General features: G+C 50.8%; 6 protein-coding genes across 6 annotated transcripts; 3 read left to right on the plus strand and 3 right to left on the minus strand.

The window, feature by feature from the left end:
- Positions 1 to 143: 143 nt before the first annotated feature.
- On the plus strand, positions 144 to 1,527 carry RhiXN_03206 (uncharacterized protein; the record flags this gene model as incomplete). The annotated part of the gene is made up of 6 exons (XM_043323023.1): positions 144 to 226; positions 278 to 474; positions 528 to 658; positions 710 to 800; positions 853 to 1,007; positions 1,063 to 1,527. The coding sequence occupies 6 exons, from the start codon at positions 144 to 146 to the stop codon at positions 1,525 to 1,527; spliced, it is 1,122 nt and encodes a 373-aa protein (XP_043178519.1).
- A 339-nt stretch (positions 1,528 to 1,866) lies between these two features.
- On the minus strand, positions 1,867 to 3,733 carry RhiXN_03207 (GRAM domain-containing protein; the record flags this gene model as incomplete). Its single annotated transcript, XM_043323024.1, has 8 exons — positions 1,867 to 2,011; positions 2,071 to 2,332; positions 2,395 to 2,703; positions 2,756 to 3,090; positions 3,138 to 3,187; positions 3,329 to 3,375; positions 3,434 to 3,515; positions 3,563 to 3,733. 8 exons carry the CDS (start codon positions 3,731 to 3,733, stop codon positions 1,867 to 1,869), a joined length of 1,401 nt encoding a protein of 466 aa, XP_043178520.1.
- A 1,881-nt stretch (positions 3,734 to 5,614) lies between these two features.
- Positions 5,615 to 7,706, plus strand: RhiXN_03208 (Permease for cytosine/purines, uracil, thiamine, allantoin; the record flags this gene model as incomplete). Its single annotated transcript, XM_043323025.1, has 8 exons — positions 5,615 to 5,630; positions 5,677 to 5,842; positions 5,896 to 6,093; positions 6,155 to 6,371; positions 6,461 to 6,567; positions 6,643 to 7,007; positions 7,064 to 7,086; positions 7,242 to 7,706. The coding sequence occupies 8 exons, from the start codon at positions 5,615 to 5,617 to the stop codon at positions 7,704 to 7,706; spliced, it is 1,557 nt and encodes a 518-aa protein (XP_043178521.1).
- A 642-nt stretch (positions 7,707 to 8,348) lies between these two features.
- RhiXN_03209 (uncharacterized protein) lies at positions 8,349 to 10,642 on the minus strand (the record flags this gene model as incomplete). Its single annotated transcript, XM_043323026.1, has 6 exons — positions 8,349 to 8,544; positions 8,600 to 8,711; positions 8,767 to 8,924; positions 8,951 to 9,738; positions 9,789 to 10,102; positions 10,150 to 10,642. 6 exons carry the CDS (start codon positions 10,640 to 10,642, stop codon positions 8,349 to 8,351), a joined length of 2,061 nt encoding a protein of 686 aa, XP_043178522.1.
- A 2,629-nt stretch (positions 10,643 to 13,271) lies between these two features.
- Positions 13,272 to 14,971, plus strand: RhiXN_03210 (uncharacterized protein; the record flags this gene model as incomplete). The annotated part of the gene is made up of 8 exons (XM_043323027.1): positions 13,272 to 13,545; positions 13,613 to 13,667; positions 13,717 to 13,869; positions 13,925 to 13,965; positions 14,014 to 14,047; positions 14,304 to 14,331; positions 14,379 to 14,478; positions 14,535 to 14,971. 8 exons carry the CDS (start codon positions 13,272 to 13,274, stop codon positions 14,969 to 14,971), a joined length of 1,122 nt encoding a protein of 373 aa, XP_043178523.1.
- Positions 14,972 to 15,383: 412 nt separating this feature from the next.
- RhiXN_03211 (cytoplasm protein) lies at positions 15,384 to 17,676 on the minus strand (the record flags this gene model as incomplete). Its single annotated transcript, XM_043323028.1, has 6 exons — positions 15,384 to 15,715; positions 15,791 to 15,911; positions 15,970 to 17,196; positions 17,248 to 17,358; positions 17,415 to 17,465; positions 17,518 to 17,676. The coding sequence occupies 6 exons, from the start codon at positions 17,674 to 17,676 to the stop codon at positions 15,384 to 15,386; spliced, it is 2,001 nt and encodes a 666-aa protein (XP_043178524.1).
- Between the last annotated feature and the right edge of the window lie 421 nt (positions 17,677 to 18,097).

The following is an 18,097-nucleotide window of genomic DNA, read 5'->3' on the forward strand; positions in this document are numbered from 1 at the left end:
CGTATTATACTATGTTATATTTATCTCTATTATCGACTCTTTCTTTACTCACCACAGTGAATGGGCATAGCTGTTCGTCCTACCGGGTTGGTCTTTGATATGCTACTAATTAAACAATATGATTAGCAATATGGCACCCCTCAATGTATGGTTTCAACGTTACCAAGGCTCCTGATGGCCGTGACAACCGTCCAGTGGCTCCCTTGAGGGACCTGGATTTTAATCAGTATGTTCATGCGCAAGTCATTTTGTGTCGCTGTTAAATCATTCCTTCCAGGTGGTGGATGCACGGCCATATGGATGCCCCACCAAACAAAGGGGATGTGTTCCAGCTACCTGCAGGTCAAACCGTTACGACTGAAATAGCGTGCACTAAAGGGGCAACATCTTATTGGGAGTCGGGAGAAGGAGGAGACGTTCGTGATGGTAACAATGTTTGCCCTGAGTCGCCCATGGCCGCATTTCATACCAATGGTTAGTATTACGATGGACAGATTGCTGCTAAATTCTCTGATACACTTTTTCAGGCATTAGCGGCCTAGGAGGCTGTGGGTTGGCTATTGCATACAAGAACGATGTTCATGCTGTAAAGCCCGAAGATTTTGCCATTTTTAGCGTAAACCATCGATGCGTTGGAACAGATTCACTAAATTTGACGGTATGATAGCATATACGCGTGCTTGATTGGAACTTACGTCGCACTATCCAGTCCCTGAAAAATTACCTGAATGTCCTGGAGGAAAATGTATTTGTTCTTTCTTCTGGATTCACAGAGAAGACTCAGGAGGAGAAGAAAGTATGTTTTCATTCTTGCGGATTTCAAGACGATGGAATGACACTAAATCATCATAGTGTACATGAATCCGTTTGATTGTGCTGTTGCAAACGCTACTTCTACGGCACCCATTCCACCTCCGCAGGTTCCCCGTTATTGTCCCGTCGACAAGACAAATTGTACAGTGGGCGCAAAACAACCATTTTACTGGCTTCAGAATGAGGGTAATAATGTACGTCCAGCCTCGCCGGGGTTTATCTAAATTTGTCTAATTACAGCATTTCCAGATTTTTACGGACTCGTTTGACCCCCCTACATACACCGATGATTATGGCTTCAAGCAAGGCGCTCAAAACGATCTATGGGACTCTTTGGCCAAAACTACATCTACTGCATCAGTGCCTATCATAAAAGCAACCAGCGAGAATACTACGGGTACAGCATCTGGTTCAAGAGTTGCAGGTGCTTCTAAGGAAGCACCCTCGGACCTTAGCTTCCCAGACATAGTGGATCCTGTCGGCTCAAATGACCCAAACACTACGATTTCATCTCTAAACAATACAGCGAGTGCCTCATCCGATAATAACTCGGTGCATTCAACATCTCCGGTTCAACATCTACTCGCCGGATCATCGCGCAAAATTCGGGGGTGTAACGCTCACCAAGTTTCTGGCCCAGGGAAGCAAAAACGAAGCTACGTGATTCGTAAAAGGGCCACAAGTAATGTGAAGAATGCATGGTATTGGTGGTAGTGCGCATTAATACGGGCTTTGCAACCCTTGTACATAATTTATCCATTTGTATGTATCAGTAGATTCGCTTCTCTTAACCAGCCGTCCAATTTAGTGAATAATGTTCTGATCCCAAGCTTGTCATGCGTGCGAACCAAGAGAATATATAACCTATGTATGAGTAAATAATACAATGCCTAGTTTACATATTAAGGTACAGCCTAAAGCCAAATGTACATAAGACAGTTTACCTACTGCCATTAGCTGGTATGTATTGGGAACTCAAGTCTGGAACAACGCTCATCCTCAACTAATCGAGAGCACTCAACGAAGCCTCAATCTTCTCTAACCGCTTCCCTATCATCTCCATCGACCGCCGGAGCTCCCTAATCTCAACCCCACATCAATTTTACCTTTCTTCTCTGCTTTCATTCTGGCCTTTAGAGCTTGGGCGTCGCCAGGCATCCTAGGCTCTGGGATCGGGCGGAGTAACGACCAGATGTTGCTGAGGGCTAGAACTAGAACCAAAAGACCCAGCGCGTGAGTACTAGATATTTGCTTGACTTGACTGAATGCGTCTTGAGCGGTCTGGCGAAGCAGCTGGAGTATGGCCTCGGCTTGGCTCGCTCTTTGTCCGAGGATGGTGTATTGTTCTTTGATTCGCTATCGTCTGAACCAGCAGCGCCATTGGTGGTTTCTGCTTCTTGGGCAACAACCCCTTTGGGTACAAATTCGGAACGGTGATCCGCAATGTATTTGCGCATAGCCTTTTCGAGATCCTGGTGGTGTTGCTTCTGGCCATCGATCGCACTTTTATCGATCACCGCTATGAAACAGTTCCTAGTTCAGATAACATTTGAGCGCATAGTTGGAACCAGTATTACTCACCCCGAATGAAACTTCTCCCGGTCCAGTCAACGACTGACGTCACCACACACCTAGTTGACGCTGCCCCGGCCCAAGTAAGACACATTCGAGTCTTGACAGAAAATACACTTCCACTCGGTACATCTGGCGTACGGGTAGTGGTCAACACCGACACATAATCATCGAAATCGAGGTTCATGGTTTCGTCCTTGACTTCGCACTTGGTTTGCTTTGGACCCAGCCCTCCAGCCAGCGGCTTAATAAATGACATCTCCCGTGCTACAAGAGGCGAGTCTGGTTCCTTTGGAGTCCATTCAGAAATCTGAACATCTGGGATAAAGCGTGAGCCAGATTAATTTGTACATAATTAAACATAACATACCTATAAGCTTCTGGTCGTTCTTCATAAATTCAAGTAAGAATGACCCCTTGTACATAAGTTCGTAGATCTTTTCCGGAGTTCCAGGGAGGTTATAGTCAGCAACTACCGTGGAATAGTGTTCACCGTTCTTGCCACAGGCGCATTCCGTAGCTTTGTGTCCAGTCGATGAATCGACGGCTCCATCTCCATCGCCTTCGGCAAGAGCTGCTGTCTCGCCATCCCCGGAAGCATTACCATTTCCTTGAGCTTGCCCGGAGCTGGTTGAGATGGGCGCCACAAACTCTGCATGAGGTCGTAAACCGTATCCCGGGTTAAGAAGGAAGCAAAAGTGTACTCTGTGCCACCAAACGTAGTGATAAGGATGGCATTGGGGATGACATACGCCGTCATTCTTTTCTCGATTCCAGTAATATCGAGGAATGGTATGGTAAGCTAGATCCGGAAGTATGATCAATCACGGTTAGCTGAACGGAACTCAATCGGAGCCTACCGATGTAATCCACCCAAAAATATTGGCGTAGAAACACAAATGGTTTTCTGAGATGTATAATCGACCTTGGACTAGGATCTCACGATGCCAAGCGCAGCCATAGTCTGTTCGTCCAGATCGTACGATAAGTCTAAAACGCCATAAAGTTCCAAAACATTGAATATACTCGCCTTGAACAAGATAATCACCCTCGGGAATATTTGGGAACAATTCATGAAAGTCTGCGTTTCGCTTTGAGCTTGCCACTACAAAGCCAGGGATAGGTGGGGCCTGTGGAGCTCCGTCATAGTCATGCCGTCAACGGGGCTTTGGCTAACAATGGATTCTGGGCGGGGGGAGCTACTCCTAACACTGCCAGCGCTATTGGAGGCTACCGAGCCTTCACGAGGCCGGTGTTGCGGGATTGTCAATGTAGACCTAGAGAGTAGCGGGTCAAGAGTGGATGCTCGAGAGCTGGAGCGGACAGGTGAAATGACCTCGGTAGACATATCAACGTGTTATCTAGCTAGTGGTGGTCTAGTAAAGCCAGTGAAAGATCCCAACACAATGACGTGGGTGTGGTGATCGACAGCGAGGTTGGCAGGCGTGAACAACGTGTCAAGCGCCCGAACCCAATGGGACTTGCCAGTACCAAGGATGATGGCGCTTAAACTCCCTTTAAAAATATATACGTGTATCCTTGTTAGGGTGGTTGATTCCGGCGTGGGTCTTATCACATCTTTCTCTGTGTTAGGGTGATGGCCCATATGAACATTCGATTTTAAGCTGACACATGGACTTTTGGATGTTGTTACACTTAGAATGGTGGGCTGCTTGGTAGGCGGTAAGCGCTAATGACGCATGACTACGAGCTGATGGATGAATGCATATGTATGAGCCGGATTTCCCGGGACCACGCAAGAATGTAAGTGAGTAAAAGTAACCCAAAGCTAGGGGTACGGTGATGAACATTATCCTGCATTATTTTAATATACAAATACCAACATAAGGGAAGCAAAAGGTTTCTGTAAAGGCGGAACGAGAGATAGAAAATAACCCTTAGGAATATGGGGGAAAAGCAATGAGTCACGAATAAGACCTTGGTGTTCTTGGTCGACATAAACTTCAATGCTACGTAAAAATACTAGCTCTCATAGCCACGGCCATTCGTGGATTGATACTAAGGCTTCACTGTCTTAGATTTGACGCGGAGCCAATGGTGGCCAAACTTGAAGATGCGAATAATGCCCACATCCCTTGGCCAAATGCACGATGCGGGATTTGTAATCAAGCATAAGGCCAAAATCTCATACTTAAGGAGTTGTATCATCTAGTCACAATAAATTGTAAAGAGGTATGGGAGGAGTTCTTCATGCCAACCACACAGAACTACTGATATTCACAGACATTCTTTAAAATTGTAAATCCATATAATATCATCCAAGTTGAGGACTTATTGGAGTCGTAGTCAGGATCAATAGAGGTTAGGACAGTGTAATTTTTTCATTCAAGGCACATATAGGATAGCCTTATTCCGGTAATGCTCCTAATTTGATCGACCTGATCATAGTAGTCCCAAAAAAGCACGTCGGAAAATCACTGCCGAGAGTTGCAGGTTTCAAATTATCCTTTGTGTGCCTGCTCGGCTCTAGTTCATTATACACTCCACCCCTCGTTCCTCAACCCTAGACAAAGTCAGTTAAGCCAGCACGTTGCGGCATTCCAGAACGGCTCATGGGACATAATTTACGCTGGCCTAGCAGTCCACAAGGCCTAAATGCAAGAGTTGGGCGCAACCCCTACCACGATTTTTGTCCAGATATCAAAGACAACCCGAACTAGATTGCATAAATGCAGTTGGTGGCAATACGGCATTGTGGTTATCCGGTGATAGCTTGAGATTTCAACCCCGACATGAATGGTGTGATCGTTCAGTGTGCCTGGGCCAGACACTGTAATGAAGTTATCGGCATTCCCTTGCATGTATTCGAGTCTTGGCACCATCAGGTGTCTTGTACCTTTGGTACCATTCCCAATCGTTGGCACAAAGCCAAGGGTATAATAAGTTGAGAGAAATGCAAACTTCAGCCAGTGGACTTGGTGTTTCTACCCCTCCAAGCCCTCTCTCACGACCGTTGACGTTTCTTCTCCTCCCTGAATCTGATATTTAGCACTCTACTTTATCAGTTTCAAGTACCTGGGTATTAATTGATTGTACTGAACGAGTATATACGATCCGTAATCTGGAAGACATTTGACGCCCCAACGGCTGCCCCATCAGTAAGCATATATATGCTACTCCTACCTGTTGAATATCCCTGATCATTTTATCAACAGGCTGGTATAAGACCTCCGACGAATTCATAGACGACCCCCCAACCATTCTATCCATGGCGGCGGCCCAGGGTGATCCTACCACTCCCCGCTCGAAAAATCGACTCGTCTCGCCCAGAGAGCGACATTGAAAAGGCACTCTCTTCAGACGGATCATCCGAAGAAGAGATTGCCCCCTATGTCGAGCAACGTCAAGCCGAAGAGGCTCGAGATGTCACTACGTTCCGAGGAAAGCTCGCGGCATTCACCATTCGATTGAGCCAATACGGCGTTGAAACCCGAGGGTAAGCAAACGCATTCAATCGACCTTGTTCACCATTTCACACTCGATTCGCAGCGTTGTGCCCACCGCTCCGGAGGCTCGCACAGACACCCGGTTTTGGAACCTTTTGTTCCTCTGGATATCTGCCAACTTTAACATCTTGGCATTCTCCACCGGGTCGCTTGGTCCGGCCATATTTGCGCTCGGCCTAAAAGAGAGCCTGCTCGTCATCTTCTTCATTAACTTGCTGAGCGCAACGCTCCCGGCTTACTTGTACGTCTACATCCCCTATCCTCGTATGACCGCATCACATTGTCTGAATTTCCACTCGTAGCTCGACGTTCGGTCCCCGGCTGGGCATGCGTCAAATGATCGTGTCCCGATACTCGTTCGGGTTCTACGGGAACATCATCCCGTCACTGCTCAACCTAATCACATTCATGGGCTTCCTGATTCTAAACTTGATCCTAGGAGGCGAGACTCTAGCCGCCGTCAGCGGATACCAAGCCGGGCATGGCGGAGGGCTCAGCTGGGACATTGGAATCGCCATCGTGGGAGTTATCGCCCTTCTCGCAAGTCACATCTCAATTACATGCTATATCCCTACTCATCCGGGGGGTGCCACATCTCATACATACAGGTTACGTTTTGCGGATACAAGGTTCTGTACACGTACGAACGCTTTGCCTGGATCCCGATCGTGATGGTCTACATCGTCGCGCTCGGATGTGGAGGAAAACAACTCACGTACGTTATATCTCCTCGGACAAGGTTACCTCATCCGCAAACTCACTCTCTGGGGCAATTTTATGACACTATTAGGGATTTAGCACCCGTTGTGCCCGCTTCGTCCGTGACAGTACTCTGCTTCGCAGCCTCGATCGCAGGGTACATGATTTCATGGTCCACGCTCGCGTCGGACTATACGATCTACCTGGACCAATCGGCGCCCAACTCAAAAGTGTTCCTATTCGCATACAGCGGCTTTTTCTTCCCTAATGTCATATGCGAAATGGTCGGCGCCGCATTTGCCGTTTCGATGCACGCCCCGGGGAACGAGGCATGGTTGGACGGGTACAAGGTCAACAACGTTGGCGGGTTGCTCGATGAGGTTATGCGCCCCGCGGGGGGGTTTGGAAAGTTCTGCATTGTGCTTTTGGCATTGAGTTGTATTGCTGCATCGAGTCGTCCTATCTTCTTCTTTTCTTTCTTTTCAGAATTAAAGTTTTGACATTTAAAACAGGTCAATGCATGTACAGCTTCTGCGTAAGCTTCCAATGCATCACGCCATGCTTTGCTCGTATCCCTCGATACATCTATTCGATTGTCGCCATCGCCATGCAAGTCATATTCCTTCTCTCCATACTCCACACACACACGCCACGTTCTTTAATTAATCAACTGACACCACGTTTTCACAGTTCGATCCCACTCGCCATGGTAGGGGCGCACACCTACTACACCTCCCTCATCTCATTCACAGGCGTGATCGGATACTGGGCAGCCGCATGGGCAAGCATCGTCCTCGCCGAACACGTCCTATTCCGTCAGTCCCACACGGGCGCCCGGAAACAGCAGGATACGATTCGGCCGCATGGAACGACCCCTCGGCCCTCCCAACCGGCATCCCGGCACTCGCCGCGTTCGCGCTGTCGTTTGCGCTGATCGTGCCCGCGATGAACCAGGTCTGGTTCCAGGGTCCGATCGGGCGGCGGGTCGGGGACATCGGGTTCGAGCTCGCGTTTATCGTCGCGGGCGGGTTGTATAGCGTGTTTCGGCATGTGGAGAAAAAGGTTTGCGTCGGCCGGGCGTGGGCTAGGTTCCTAAAATGGAAAGTGTTCCAAATTGGTAGTGGTATGTTTTTCGTCATTGGGATTGTCGTGTAAGAGTCATATTTGGGGAATTGGATGTACTTGCGTTGTCGAGCTGCTCGTGATCAGAGGAACCTAAAAGAGGGAACTGTGTCGATCACCTTGCCATTCGCGTGGCCGAGTCGCTTAACGAGAGGTTCTGACACAAAGGCAAATAGCTAAAGAGTGACGACGATGATATCATCTTCGCCAGCGATTCACACGCTGGTCCATCATGGTTCAAAACTGCAGCGAGTGGCATAGTCAAACTGTAACTAATGCATGGGTATTCATCTGTGCGTAAAACACACATCTCGTTTCAACAAAAGGAAAAGAAAAAAAAGACCAAGAACCAAAAACATACAAAGAGGAACCCCACATCGTCCGGTTACTGTTCCACACAAAAAAAAAAGAGAAATTCACAAAAAGAGCGACGGAGAGATGTAAATAGCGATATAGGTAGAGAGGGCAGAGTCGAGATATAACTGATTGATACTGGAGGCTGGATAAGAGAGCAAGAAACAGTCTAAAAACAGAATGGATGAGAGACGATGCGTGTCCAAGACCAAGACAACAAACTGTTCAAATGTGGGGGGGAGTAGGATGCTATCATGTATTGTCATTAAAGAATTGTGGTCCGAGTCCAAAAAAGAGCCACGGTTTTGAGTCCAAAGTGTTTTAATGCTTGGGAGATTTTTCGGGTGTGGTCGCGCCTGTTGTTGCGGGCGAGTAGGTGTCTTCGCCTGTTCCTTCGACCGACGAACCTCGAGGTTCTTCGGAGATGGGTGCGTCGGAGATGTGTACGTATTTCTCATGAATGGCCGGCACGGGCGGAACGGGTTCTGTCACGCCTAGGACGGGGGCATCGACCAGCCTAGAGGAAACCAAGTCAGAACGGAGCCAGCCCCCGCACATCTCAAACAACACACCTGAACCAAACACGCCCAGGCCCGCTCTTTTCCCTCACCCATTCCCAAAACCGGACGTGCCCGTCATCCATGGCGTCCATCAACGCCTGCTCGCCTTCGCGGGTGCCCATACCTTCCAAACCCACTCGCCGGCCCACTCGTCAGCGAGATTCTGGTTCCGCCCGCACGTTCTTTTCCCTTTCGAGAGCCGATACTCCAGGTCTTGTCGACTCGGAACGACGCGATCCAGACAGGACGCCAAACACGGGCGACGCCACGCGAAGATTTGACGTAGCTCAGGCTCGAGTCGAGTTTCATGATGGGTTCGGTGGAGCGTTTGGGGACGCTGAATGCATACACGAGCCCCGCGACGGCCGGGCCGGGTTCGCAGTTGGGCAAACGAGCTGGGTCGGGGTTGGGGTGTAGAGATGGGAGTAGTAGGCTGGGCCTGGGAGGGAGAGCACGTCGACATCGGGTGGGGGAGGGGCGGGGGGGACATAAGGGACGAGGGCCGAACCGGTAAAGATGAGCCATTCGGTCTGTCGGGCGTCCGAGTTGTGGGAGATTCGGCCGAATTGGTCGACCGGGGAGGCTGGGTTGGAAGCGCGGGGCACGTAGCCCAGGTTGCAAACAACATCGCCAGGTTTCATGAGGTCCCAGAGGCCGGCGCGAAGTATGAGGGACTCGCACGCGCGAACCGATTCGGGGGACATGAAATCGGTGGGGACGAAAACCCTGAGGACAGGAGCGCGGCCCGGGATGGTTGCGTAAAGCAGATCATGAGGGCCGGTGGGAGAAGAGGCGTAGCAGGGCCATGCTCCTTGATGCTTTCGGAGACGGCAGTGAGGGAGCCACGAGAGGTAGAGGCAGGGGTGCCGGGGAGCGAAGAGTGGCGCCTGTACCAGGGCGAGGTGGCTTGAGGGATTCGGTGTCATCGTCTTCAGGGCGGTGATGAACGTGAACAGGGGGAGTGCTCTTGCTTCTGGCAGGACGGCTAGAGCGTGTGCTTCGGGTGCTCCGAGTACTGGCAAATTGCTGAGATGAATTGAAATACTGGGAGCCGTTGGCGTAAACTGAGGAACGCTTCTCGAGGGACTGATAGATGGAAGATCTATGCGGTGCTGCGCAGGTGGGGGCGGAGGGGGCGGGAGAGTGCGTTTCTTGCGTGAGCTCCCACGGGAGAGAGAGAACAGGGAGGAGATGGTCGCACGCCGACGCTCCGATGTTGGCTCTGGGGCACGCTTCGACTTGGGCGGTGGAGGCGCGGCAGCGAACAAAGGTGCGGGAAAGACAAGTGGGGCGCAGCGAGCAAGGGCGGTGTTGGTGGTTGGTCATCGATCTCGGGCGGGTTGGGGGCAGCAAGCGCCCGGGAGCGCAGGAGCAGGACCATGCGCGAGTGGGCGGCAGTCAGGGACTGGAATCGCTCGGTGGTAGCGCTCGCGAGATGGAGCATGTTCATGAGAGAGTCGATGACCGAGAGCGCATGGGTCGGGTAGAGGTGGACAGACATGTGCTGAGAGAGCACTGGACAGACATGAGCATAAACCCATGTAATTTGACACAGCACTTACTGAAGAGCTCGAGGTGGTCGAGCGACACATGGATGGGCTCGTCGGGACGGGCACCGAGTGTGTAGCCCGGGACAAAGCGAGCGAGGATGGGATCCATGCACTCTTCTGTCTCGAGTGCAGACCGCACCCCATGCGATGTCATGGCCAGCTGCCGGAAATCGTGCCATGACAGATACCGCAGCAGTCGGTGGACCACGCCTGGCTCCGACAGCGCAACCACCACCGCTCGCTGGAACATCATCATGACCGTGCTCGACCGTGAGTTGGAGCGCATACGCGATGTCGGCTGCGATTCTATCGACATCCTCGTCGCCTTGGACCCATTCCTCAGCAGCCCCTGCTGTCTGCTCTTGAATGACGTCGGCATCGTCGTAGCTATCCCCATCGTCGTGCTCGGCTCAGGGAGCTCCTCACTTGGCGCCGAGTCATCCGTATCCGTCAGCGACGGCGTCCGTGTCACATGCGGCGACAGCTCGTCAACTAGCGTCGTCATTATTATCTTCTCAGAGGGGAGGGCAAGTTTGGAATCTATCCCAGCCCCGGCCCCTTGTACTTATTATTTTTTTTTCCCGCAACCATATTTCGGCCATACTATAAATCACAGCACGTCATCGATCAACTTGAGTTTGTCACGAGCACTGCCACCGCCACAGCACGGACCCCTTCCCTACCTCCCTGTGGAGACTTTCCACTAGAACCTGTCCGGCCCACTGGCCTCGGCGTCGTCGTCAACGCCCACACCGTCGCTATCCCATCGGACCCCGCTCTCCCACCCTCTCACCGACTTTGAACGGACTGTATGCGACATATGCTTGGCCTGCGCCATCTTACGCAATCCATGCCGCGACTCGATCGAAGCGAACCTCCATCACCGGCCTCAAGGCGCTTCTTCACAATCCCAGCAATTCAATCCAACACCATCTATCCCATTTATCTGACTAAAAAACCACACCGACAAGCCCCCTGCCAGCCTATTAGCACAGCACAAACACCTCGCTGTCAGTCTCAAACCCGCACCCATACCGTACTCACTCTTTTGTTTTTGACGTCATTTTAAAACTCCCCCCGCTTTCTCACTTCCAGCCGACCGGGAAATTGTGAACGCACACATCCATTGGGCTCGGCACACTTGGCCTCGCGATCTGATTTGAACGGGTCCATTTTTGCCAAGCTCCTCGTCCTCGTTTTGGCGCTGGCGTGGCTTCCTGAGCGAGCTGGTCCCGGTTGCTGCCTGTCCTTTGAATTCTATACTGATTCATTTGATTAACGTGGTGTGGGGTTTTGCGGAGGAGGGCAAAGGGATAGGAGGGGCACCGGACGCTGCGGTGGTACAATATATTGCATGTAAAGGATGGATACTTTTGGGTTTTGACACGTACTGCTATGACTACCATAGTCCGCTTGAGAGCATACATCCAAATCGTACAATCATTCCCTTTTACGTGTACGGATTTAACTGCATGCATCTAGTACAACACGCGTCTGATCGGGCATAGTCGATCCCAACACAACAGGACCCCGAGCTATTCTTACGGCGTTATTTTTGCTCGCTGAAACTCTACAACCATGTCCAACGGCCCTACCTTAAATAGTAGTATTTCCTAATCGGGACCGGCCAAACAAATAAAGAGAGAAGAACAAAGATATTAAGAACAAGGATTAAATTTCGTTTACCTGAGCGCCTGGGCTTGGCTCAACATCCCTCCCTCCCCCAAGCCGTGCCAAGCGAGGTACCTGCCTGTTGGTCAGGCACGGTCTAGTCCTCATGATGGATAGTCTATAACACAGGAATGAGTTCGATCGGCGAAGCGATTCGTTCCGAGCGCACATCGCACCGTATGCGTTTCTTTTCTTTGCCGTACTCGGCTCCTAGGCCCCGAGCCCGAAACGCAGCATAGCATAGCTATAGGGCGCTTGAATTCCAATCAACAACTAGTACTACGTACTCGTGCGTGTTGATAGCTAGCGGGCATCTGGAGCGAACGTTTGTCGGAGAATAGAGCAAGGCCTAGGGGGAGCGAACAAGTCCAATGCACTTTATTGCGAACTGATCCCTCGAGGCTGATCGTTGGCCCATGAACGGCTGCCGCGTGCAACGTGCTCGGTCCAGCGGGAATCGAGCACTAGATGAAATGGTCTGTTTCCATGTGTGAGCCGTTAACGTTAAATCTGACGCAATATTCCTCTAGAACTTGAACGGTATAAATTATCGACGTCACTTACGTTGTACATTCACACTCTCGCGGGTAATCGAACCGTTGCGTACGGATATACCAAGTAACTATCGGGTGGCTGGGTCGACCTGGCTCGTCCGGATCTCTCGAGCCACCCCAACTCGAGTTTCCAAACTTGTCTTTCCTCCACCCCATACTTTCTTCACACGTGTCTGGAATTGCAGCCGAGATCATACAGTACATGCATGTGCAGCTCGACCCTCCTCCCGTCTGCTCCCCCGCATATCGAATCAATCTACCCCTTTTGAGCCGTTGCCGAGGACGGCAACCCTGCCTCCGTTCGAAAATCGCCGAATCAAAACCTTGGTGTCGATTACGAGGGAGGAAGAAGGGGGGGGGGCAAGCAAGTTCACTAACCCGAAGACCCGAAGCGGTCTCGAGGTCGCGCGAACTAAGGTGCTTTGCAGTTACGCCTTACGGCCTCATGTACACAGATCGCTCGTTCACGGGGAAGAAGGAGGGGGGAAGGGACATAAACAGACGCAGGATTCAAGGGACGGAAATGGCCTAAAATGGGATTGCTATATACGGACATAGGCACATTGAGGTAAGGGAGTAGTAAGGGAGAGGGGGAGCTTCGTCCGAATGTACATCACCCGGAACGGGGCCGGCGGATAAGACTTGTGTGAGGCTTGAGATATTAGTAGCCACTACCGGTTATCGTGCTCGTGCTTGTGCGGGGGTGCATGTCTAATCGACACAGTGATATAGTGGTCGTCCGGCGGGTTGGCAGTCAGTAAATTAGCAAGCCTCTTATCAAGCGCTGCCACGCCCTGCACATCCAATCCGACAATAAGCGCCAAGTTGATCGCCGCCGCCAACCACAACAGCCACGCAGTCCGCTGCCTCAAAACATTCTACAAACAAACAAAAGAAAAGCAAAGAAAAATGCCTAAAACCAAGGCGCCCAAACCAAAATTGTCCACACCCAAAGCAGGGTCGAGATCAAAAACCAAGCCGAGACAGACGCGATCGGTTGGAGGATTACCCACCTTGGACGAGATCCTTGACTTGCCTGATGAACTGGAACTTGCGCGCGGTCCGCTTTTACGAGTTAGGTTTCCGACTTTGGGCGAGGATAGTGATGACGACGAGATGCCTGAGATTCCGCAAACAAGGGAGGAGCTGAGGCGTCTATACAAGCCGTTCCCCAAGTTGGAAGGTGTGTGTTCGGGCTCTCTTGCAAGGGCGGAAGCTTTTTTCTGGCGGGATCTAATGCGGGGCTATAGTCTATAATGATCAGGGAGAATCGTTGTTCGAGGGCCCAATACAGGTGCTTGACTAGTGAGTAAACCTAGGTTCTTTATCATTGGTTCTGACTTTGTCATAATAGTATTCATATTCGCGCTGGCGAAGTTGGGGGAGAATCGGTTGAAGATACCGAGCAGTGGTATGGGCAAATAACCTATATTGGTGCAAGAGACCCACCCGCAACCAAAACTCGTAAAGCTAAAGGGGAACCGACAGGGAGCAGGAACAACCTGACGTAAGTTTGAGGCTTAGGTCTCTTTGAGAGCCGACGAAAACTGACGGCACTTTAGGTTTGTTTGCGAATCGCATGGTTTTACGATCATGGGAGTGAGTATGTATTGGTATGAAGAGATCACGCGAGGCTTAACTGGACTGCTAGTGTTGAGCCAACGATCCCTGATGCCAGAGGACAAGTGCGTCAGATAATGGATAACTGTTTATCGGTGTCATCTTATTCCTATATCAGGCGATCTTGTTCCAATATGATTCCGGGAGAGCTGATATTTTCCGACCATTACGACACAGTTCACTTGTCGTCATTGCTCGGCAGAGTAGATATCAAGTTTTTCAATGAAATATCTACAACACAAGTTCCCATCGCACCTGGCGAGCTATTTTATAGGCAAGTTCTTTGGTAATCGAAAACTGCGTCTACTCATTCTTGTTTAGGCGTGCAATTTTCCGAGATCGAGTCGTGGTAAGTGCACTTGAGAAAATAGCGATTTATCTCCTAACCTTGTCCAGTCTCAACATACTCCAAAGAACCAGTGTACCACCCGCTGCAAACTTTCATACAAACCCGACCGGACATCCAACACTTTTGCCCACGAATCTCCTGTCGCCGGTGGTTTCACTCTTCCTGTCTCGAGCCCAACCCCCATACTAAAAACCGCAATGAAGACTGGATGATCGACTATGAATTACCGCCCGAGGAACTACAGCTTGTCGATATTGTTTCATCTCGCAAATCAGGGAAGCCGAATCAAAATATCCCCAATTTCGAGCATTCGTCGGAGACTGAGGGCGAGGCTGACGGAGAAGACAAGAATTCGCTGCAGCGTCGACTGGCGTTGGTTCGTCAACTCCCGCCTCTTGTTCGCTCGTTGGCTACGAGCGCAATCACCAGAGGCATCGACTCGGGCCAGGGAATCGTTGGAGGTGCCTATGTCATTCAACAGGCGAGGTGGTTGGCTCGCAAGGTTGTTATCGAAGGTGGTACTTTGACTCGAGAGGAAGAGGAAGATCTAGCAGAAGAAGCCAAATTGACCAATCCTGATGGAGGGCCGAAATTGACGCAGCGAAAATACCTGTGTCCTGCTTGTTCTGACCCGATCTAAACTATCAAGCTAGGTTGGTTGACCCACGCTGGGTGGGGCCGCTGTTTTACTCGTGATGCTCGCCATAATCCCCCGAGCTTCTTGGAGCACTGGAGCATCAGCCTTTAAGCATGTGGATCGTGTATTCCTCTTGATCTTAAGTTTTGGGACTAGGTTATTTTTGGAGCTTGTACTATGTAGTTTATTTTCTTTTTTTTTGTGTGTCTGCATCGGCCCACGCTGTCTTCTGTTTTCTACGTCGCTTTCTTTTTAAAGGCAATTATCATAACAATGTAGCTACACTGAATCACATACTGACGGAAGAGAATGGAACGACACCGCTCATCATAAAATCATCACCAAGAAAACTTCAAACCAGACATTCCAAACAAAAAATGAGAAAATAAAACCTTGTGGTCATAACCACGTTCAATCACCTACGTCGAATTAAAATGAAGATAATACGCGTCAGTCTTGCTACCGATACAGTTTCAAACAAATCCGCGACCAGCACCCCAGAAGTCTTGATATATTTACTTGAGCATCTCCTTGAATTGCTCATGATTCCACCCGAGTGTCCTTCGTGGGCAGGCTCAGGGGTCACACCGTTGGCGGTCCCGTTTGTCTCGGGCGGGGCGGTATTTGAAGCCTCCTCCGCATGGCCAGTGTCAGACACCGGGGCATGAGACGGTGTATCCGTGTCAACGTGATTGTAGAAGTCGGACGGGAGGAGACGATGGAAGAGCATGTTCAGGAGAAGTCGCCCTCATTGCGGGGGAAGTTGGCGGTAGGGCGGATGCGGGTGCTGGCGCAGGAGACGAAGCACAGATGGGCTCTCACCTCGCTCGGGAGCCTTTTCTTGGCGCCTGCTCATCCTTCGGGCGAGGTCGCCATCCGAGGTCGAGGGCTCGCCTGCGCCCATGCCGTCTCCACCACTGTAGCCTCTCGGCTTCTTCTCGAGCTAGACCAGAAAGTTTGTTTTAGACCACAAATCGCCATAGATGAACTTGTGTACTGACCGCATATCCGTTCGCCCCCATCTCAATTCCCGACTCGCGTGTGGGTTGTGAATAGGCTGGTACGGCTTCCTCATCCCCATCGCGTGCGTTGTGATAATCTTCTTCTTCGTCCTCGTCTTCTTCTTCAACGCTGCTTCCTTCTTCTTCACCGCTATCTTCTTCTTCGCTGAGGTATCCAGCAGAACGAACAGCAGCAGCAACAGGACCCGTTCGTTCGAGCTGCTCCGAGGCAACGAGGTATCGAGCGGCGAGCATACGAATATCATTCCACCACTCCATCATCTCTTCGTGACTGCGTGCGCGGAACGTGTATGCGTGCTGGTTGCGACCAAGCAAGCTACCCGCGCGGCTCGCGAGTCCAGTAGGTTTGGGGCCATCCTTCTCTGTCTTACTTTCGATGTGGAACTTGTGGGACCGGGCAGTCTTGGCACTGCTCGGCGGCCCCAAGGTACAGGCAGGCAAGAACAATGAGAACTGAGGAGTCTGACGAACGTGAGGATCAGACGAGACGAATTCATGCAGATAACCAGCCGGGGTGAGAACAAAGTATGCTTCACGATAGGCGCGTGTAAACCGCTTCTTGCGCTCGAGAATGCCAACGTGAACAGGAACGACCGATGGGTCGTCCTTGGAGGGATACTCGACTGTGTCAGGGTTACGCAGTGGCGTCTCAGGATCCAAGAGGTGGTCCGACTTGGCCGCAAAGGAGATCCATTCGCGATCAGGAGCGAGCGCGGCCATCGCGTTGCCCATTACGCGCCACGTCTCCTGGACCGAGGCACTCATGCGCGAGTTCCATTCTTCAAATGTCTGCCATGCGCTCTGGATCGAACGAACAACTCCTTCTTCAAAGTGTGCCGAGTTTTGTTGCATGATAATAATAGACTTTTGAAGCGCGTTTTCCTCGTGAACTTGTTTTTGGAGCTGACGAATGACGAGTTGGTTCATGACGTAGGGGTCATCGCGAGCAGTGACTTGCATAGGCGTGTTCTTGAACATCGCAATGGCACGAGAAAGGTCCGAGATGTGCTTGGTGGACATTTCGCGCTCGCGCGCAACCGAGGTGGCCAGCTTGCCCGTATCGTTCTGAACGTTCTTGATGTGCGCCTTGATCTCATAATGCAACTTGCGCAAGTGCTGTACTATCGAGCCTTCAACCGTCTTCGCGAGGTTCGAATGGTGGTCCGCGATTGTACGCGTCTTATCTCGAATGGTGTAGTACACATCCTAATTCGAGGTTCCAGTAAATCAAATAAGGCCGTGAGAACCGGTACGTACCTGGAGCCCACCCTCGCCCATGAATTGGTTGCCGGCCTTGAACGGCACTTGAATGACGGCACCGAGTTTGGTCATTTCCTTCGCCGTGTTACTCTCAATATCGGCAACCCCCTGTCCGAGAGGCAATGTCAACGTGAGTGCAGTCACAATTTCACATGCGTGCTAACCTCAAAGTACGCAACGAGCTGCTTGACAATATGCTTGTACGCCGTAAAGCGCTATACCAAATGTCAATCATAGGCGTAACCAGAGGGGATAAGTATGACCTACCTCGATAAGAATATCCGACGGACGAAGCTCATGAACGGCCGTGCTTTTGCGAATAAGAGTCTGGTTCTTGCTCATCGCAGACCGTCGAGAAACACTCGTCGCTCGAGAGATGGTGTTTCCATCGCCATTGATCGAGTGAGCACGACTGTGCGAGGACATTGTGGACAAAAGAAGGGGGTTAGCTGAGGTGGTGCGACCAGCCTCGGCCTACTTATAGATCCCAGTACTTAACGCCGGAGCGGGGACCCCGGATACCGCCGAGTCACTTAAAGTTCCGCTCTCAGTCGACGTTCTCTCATGTTCAGTCGAGTTTTGCATCACGGACGTACTCGGAACCATTCAGACAGCCTCGATGCAGCTAATTTGTACGGCATTTAATTAACAGTCGGCGCATTTAGCCCGACTTTTTCGCTCTCCTAAGCCTATGTTCGCTGGGCGATGACGTCTGATCGACGCCACAACGCTCCACTCATTGGCAACTTTCTTTGACCTCCGATACAAACATGGCTCGGATTACATTTGGTTTATAAATTCTATAATACAGTATCTTCAACAAAAGGGGGAGTCAAAATCACAACGA

The sequence above is a fragment of the Rhizoctonia solani genome, chromosome 3 (assembly GCF_016906535.1).
Source record: "Rhizoctonia solani chromosome 3, complete sequence".
In the NCBI taxonomy this organism is placed as follows: Eukaryota; Fungi; Basidiomycota; class Agaricomycetes; order Cantharellales; family Ceratobasidiaceae; genus Rhizoctonia; species Rhizoctonia solani.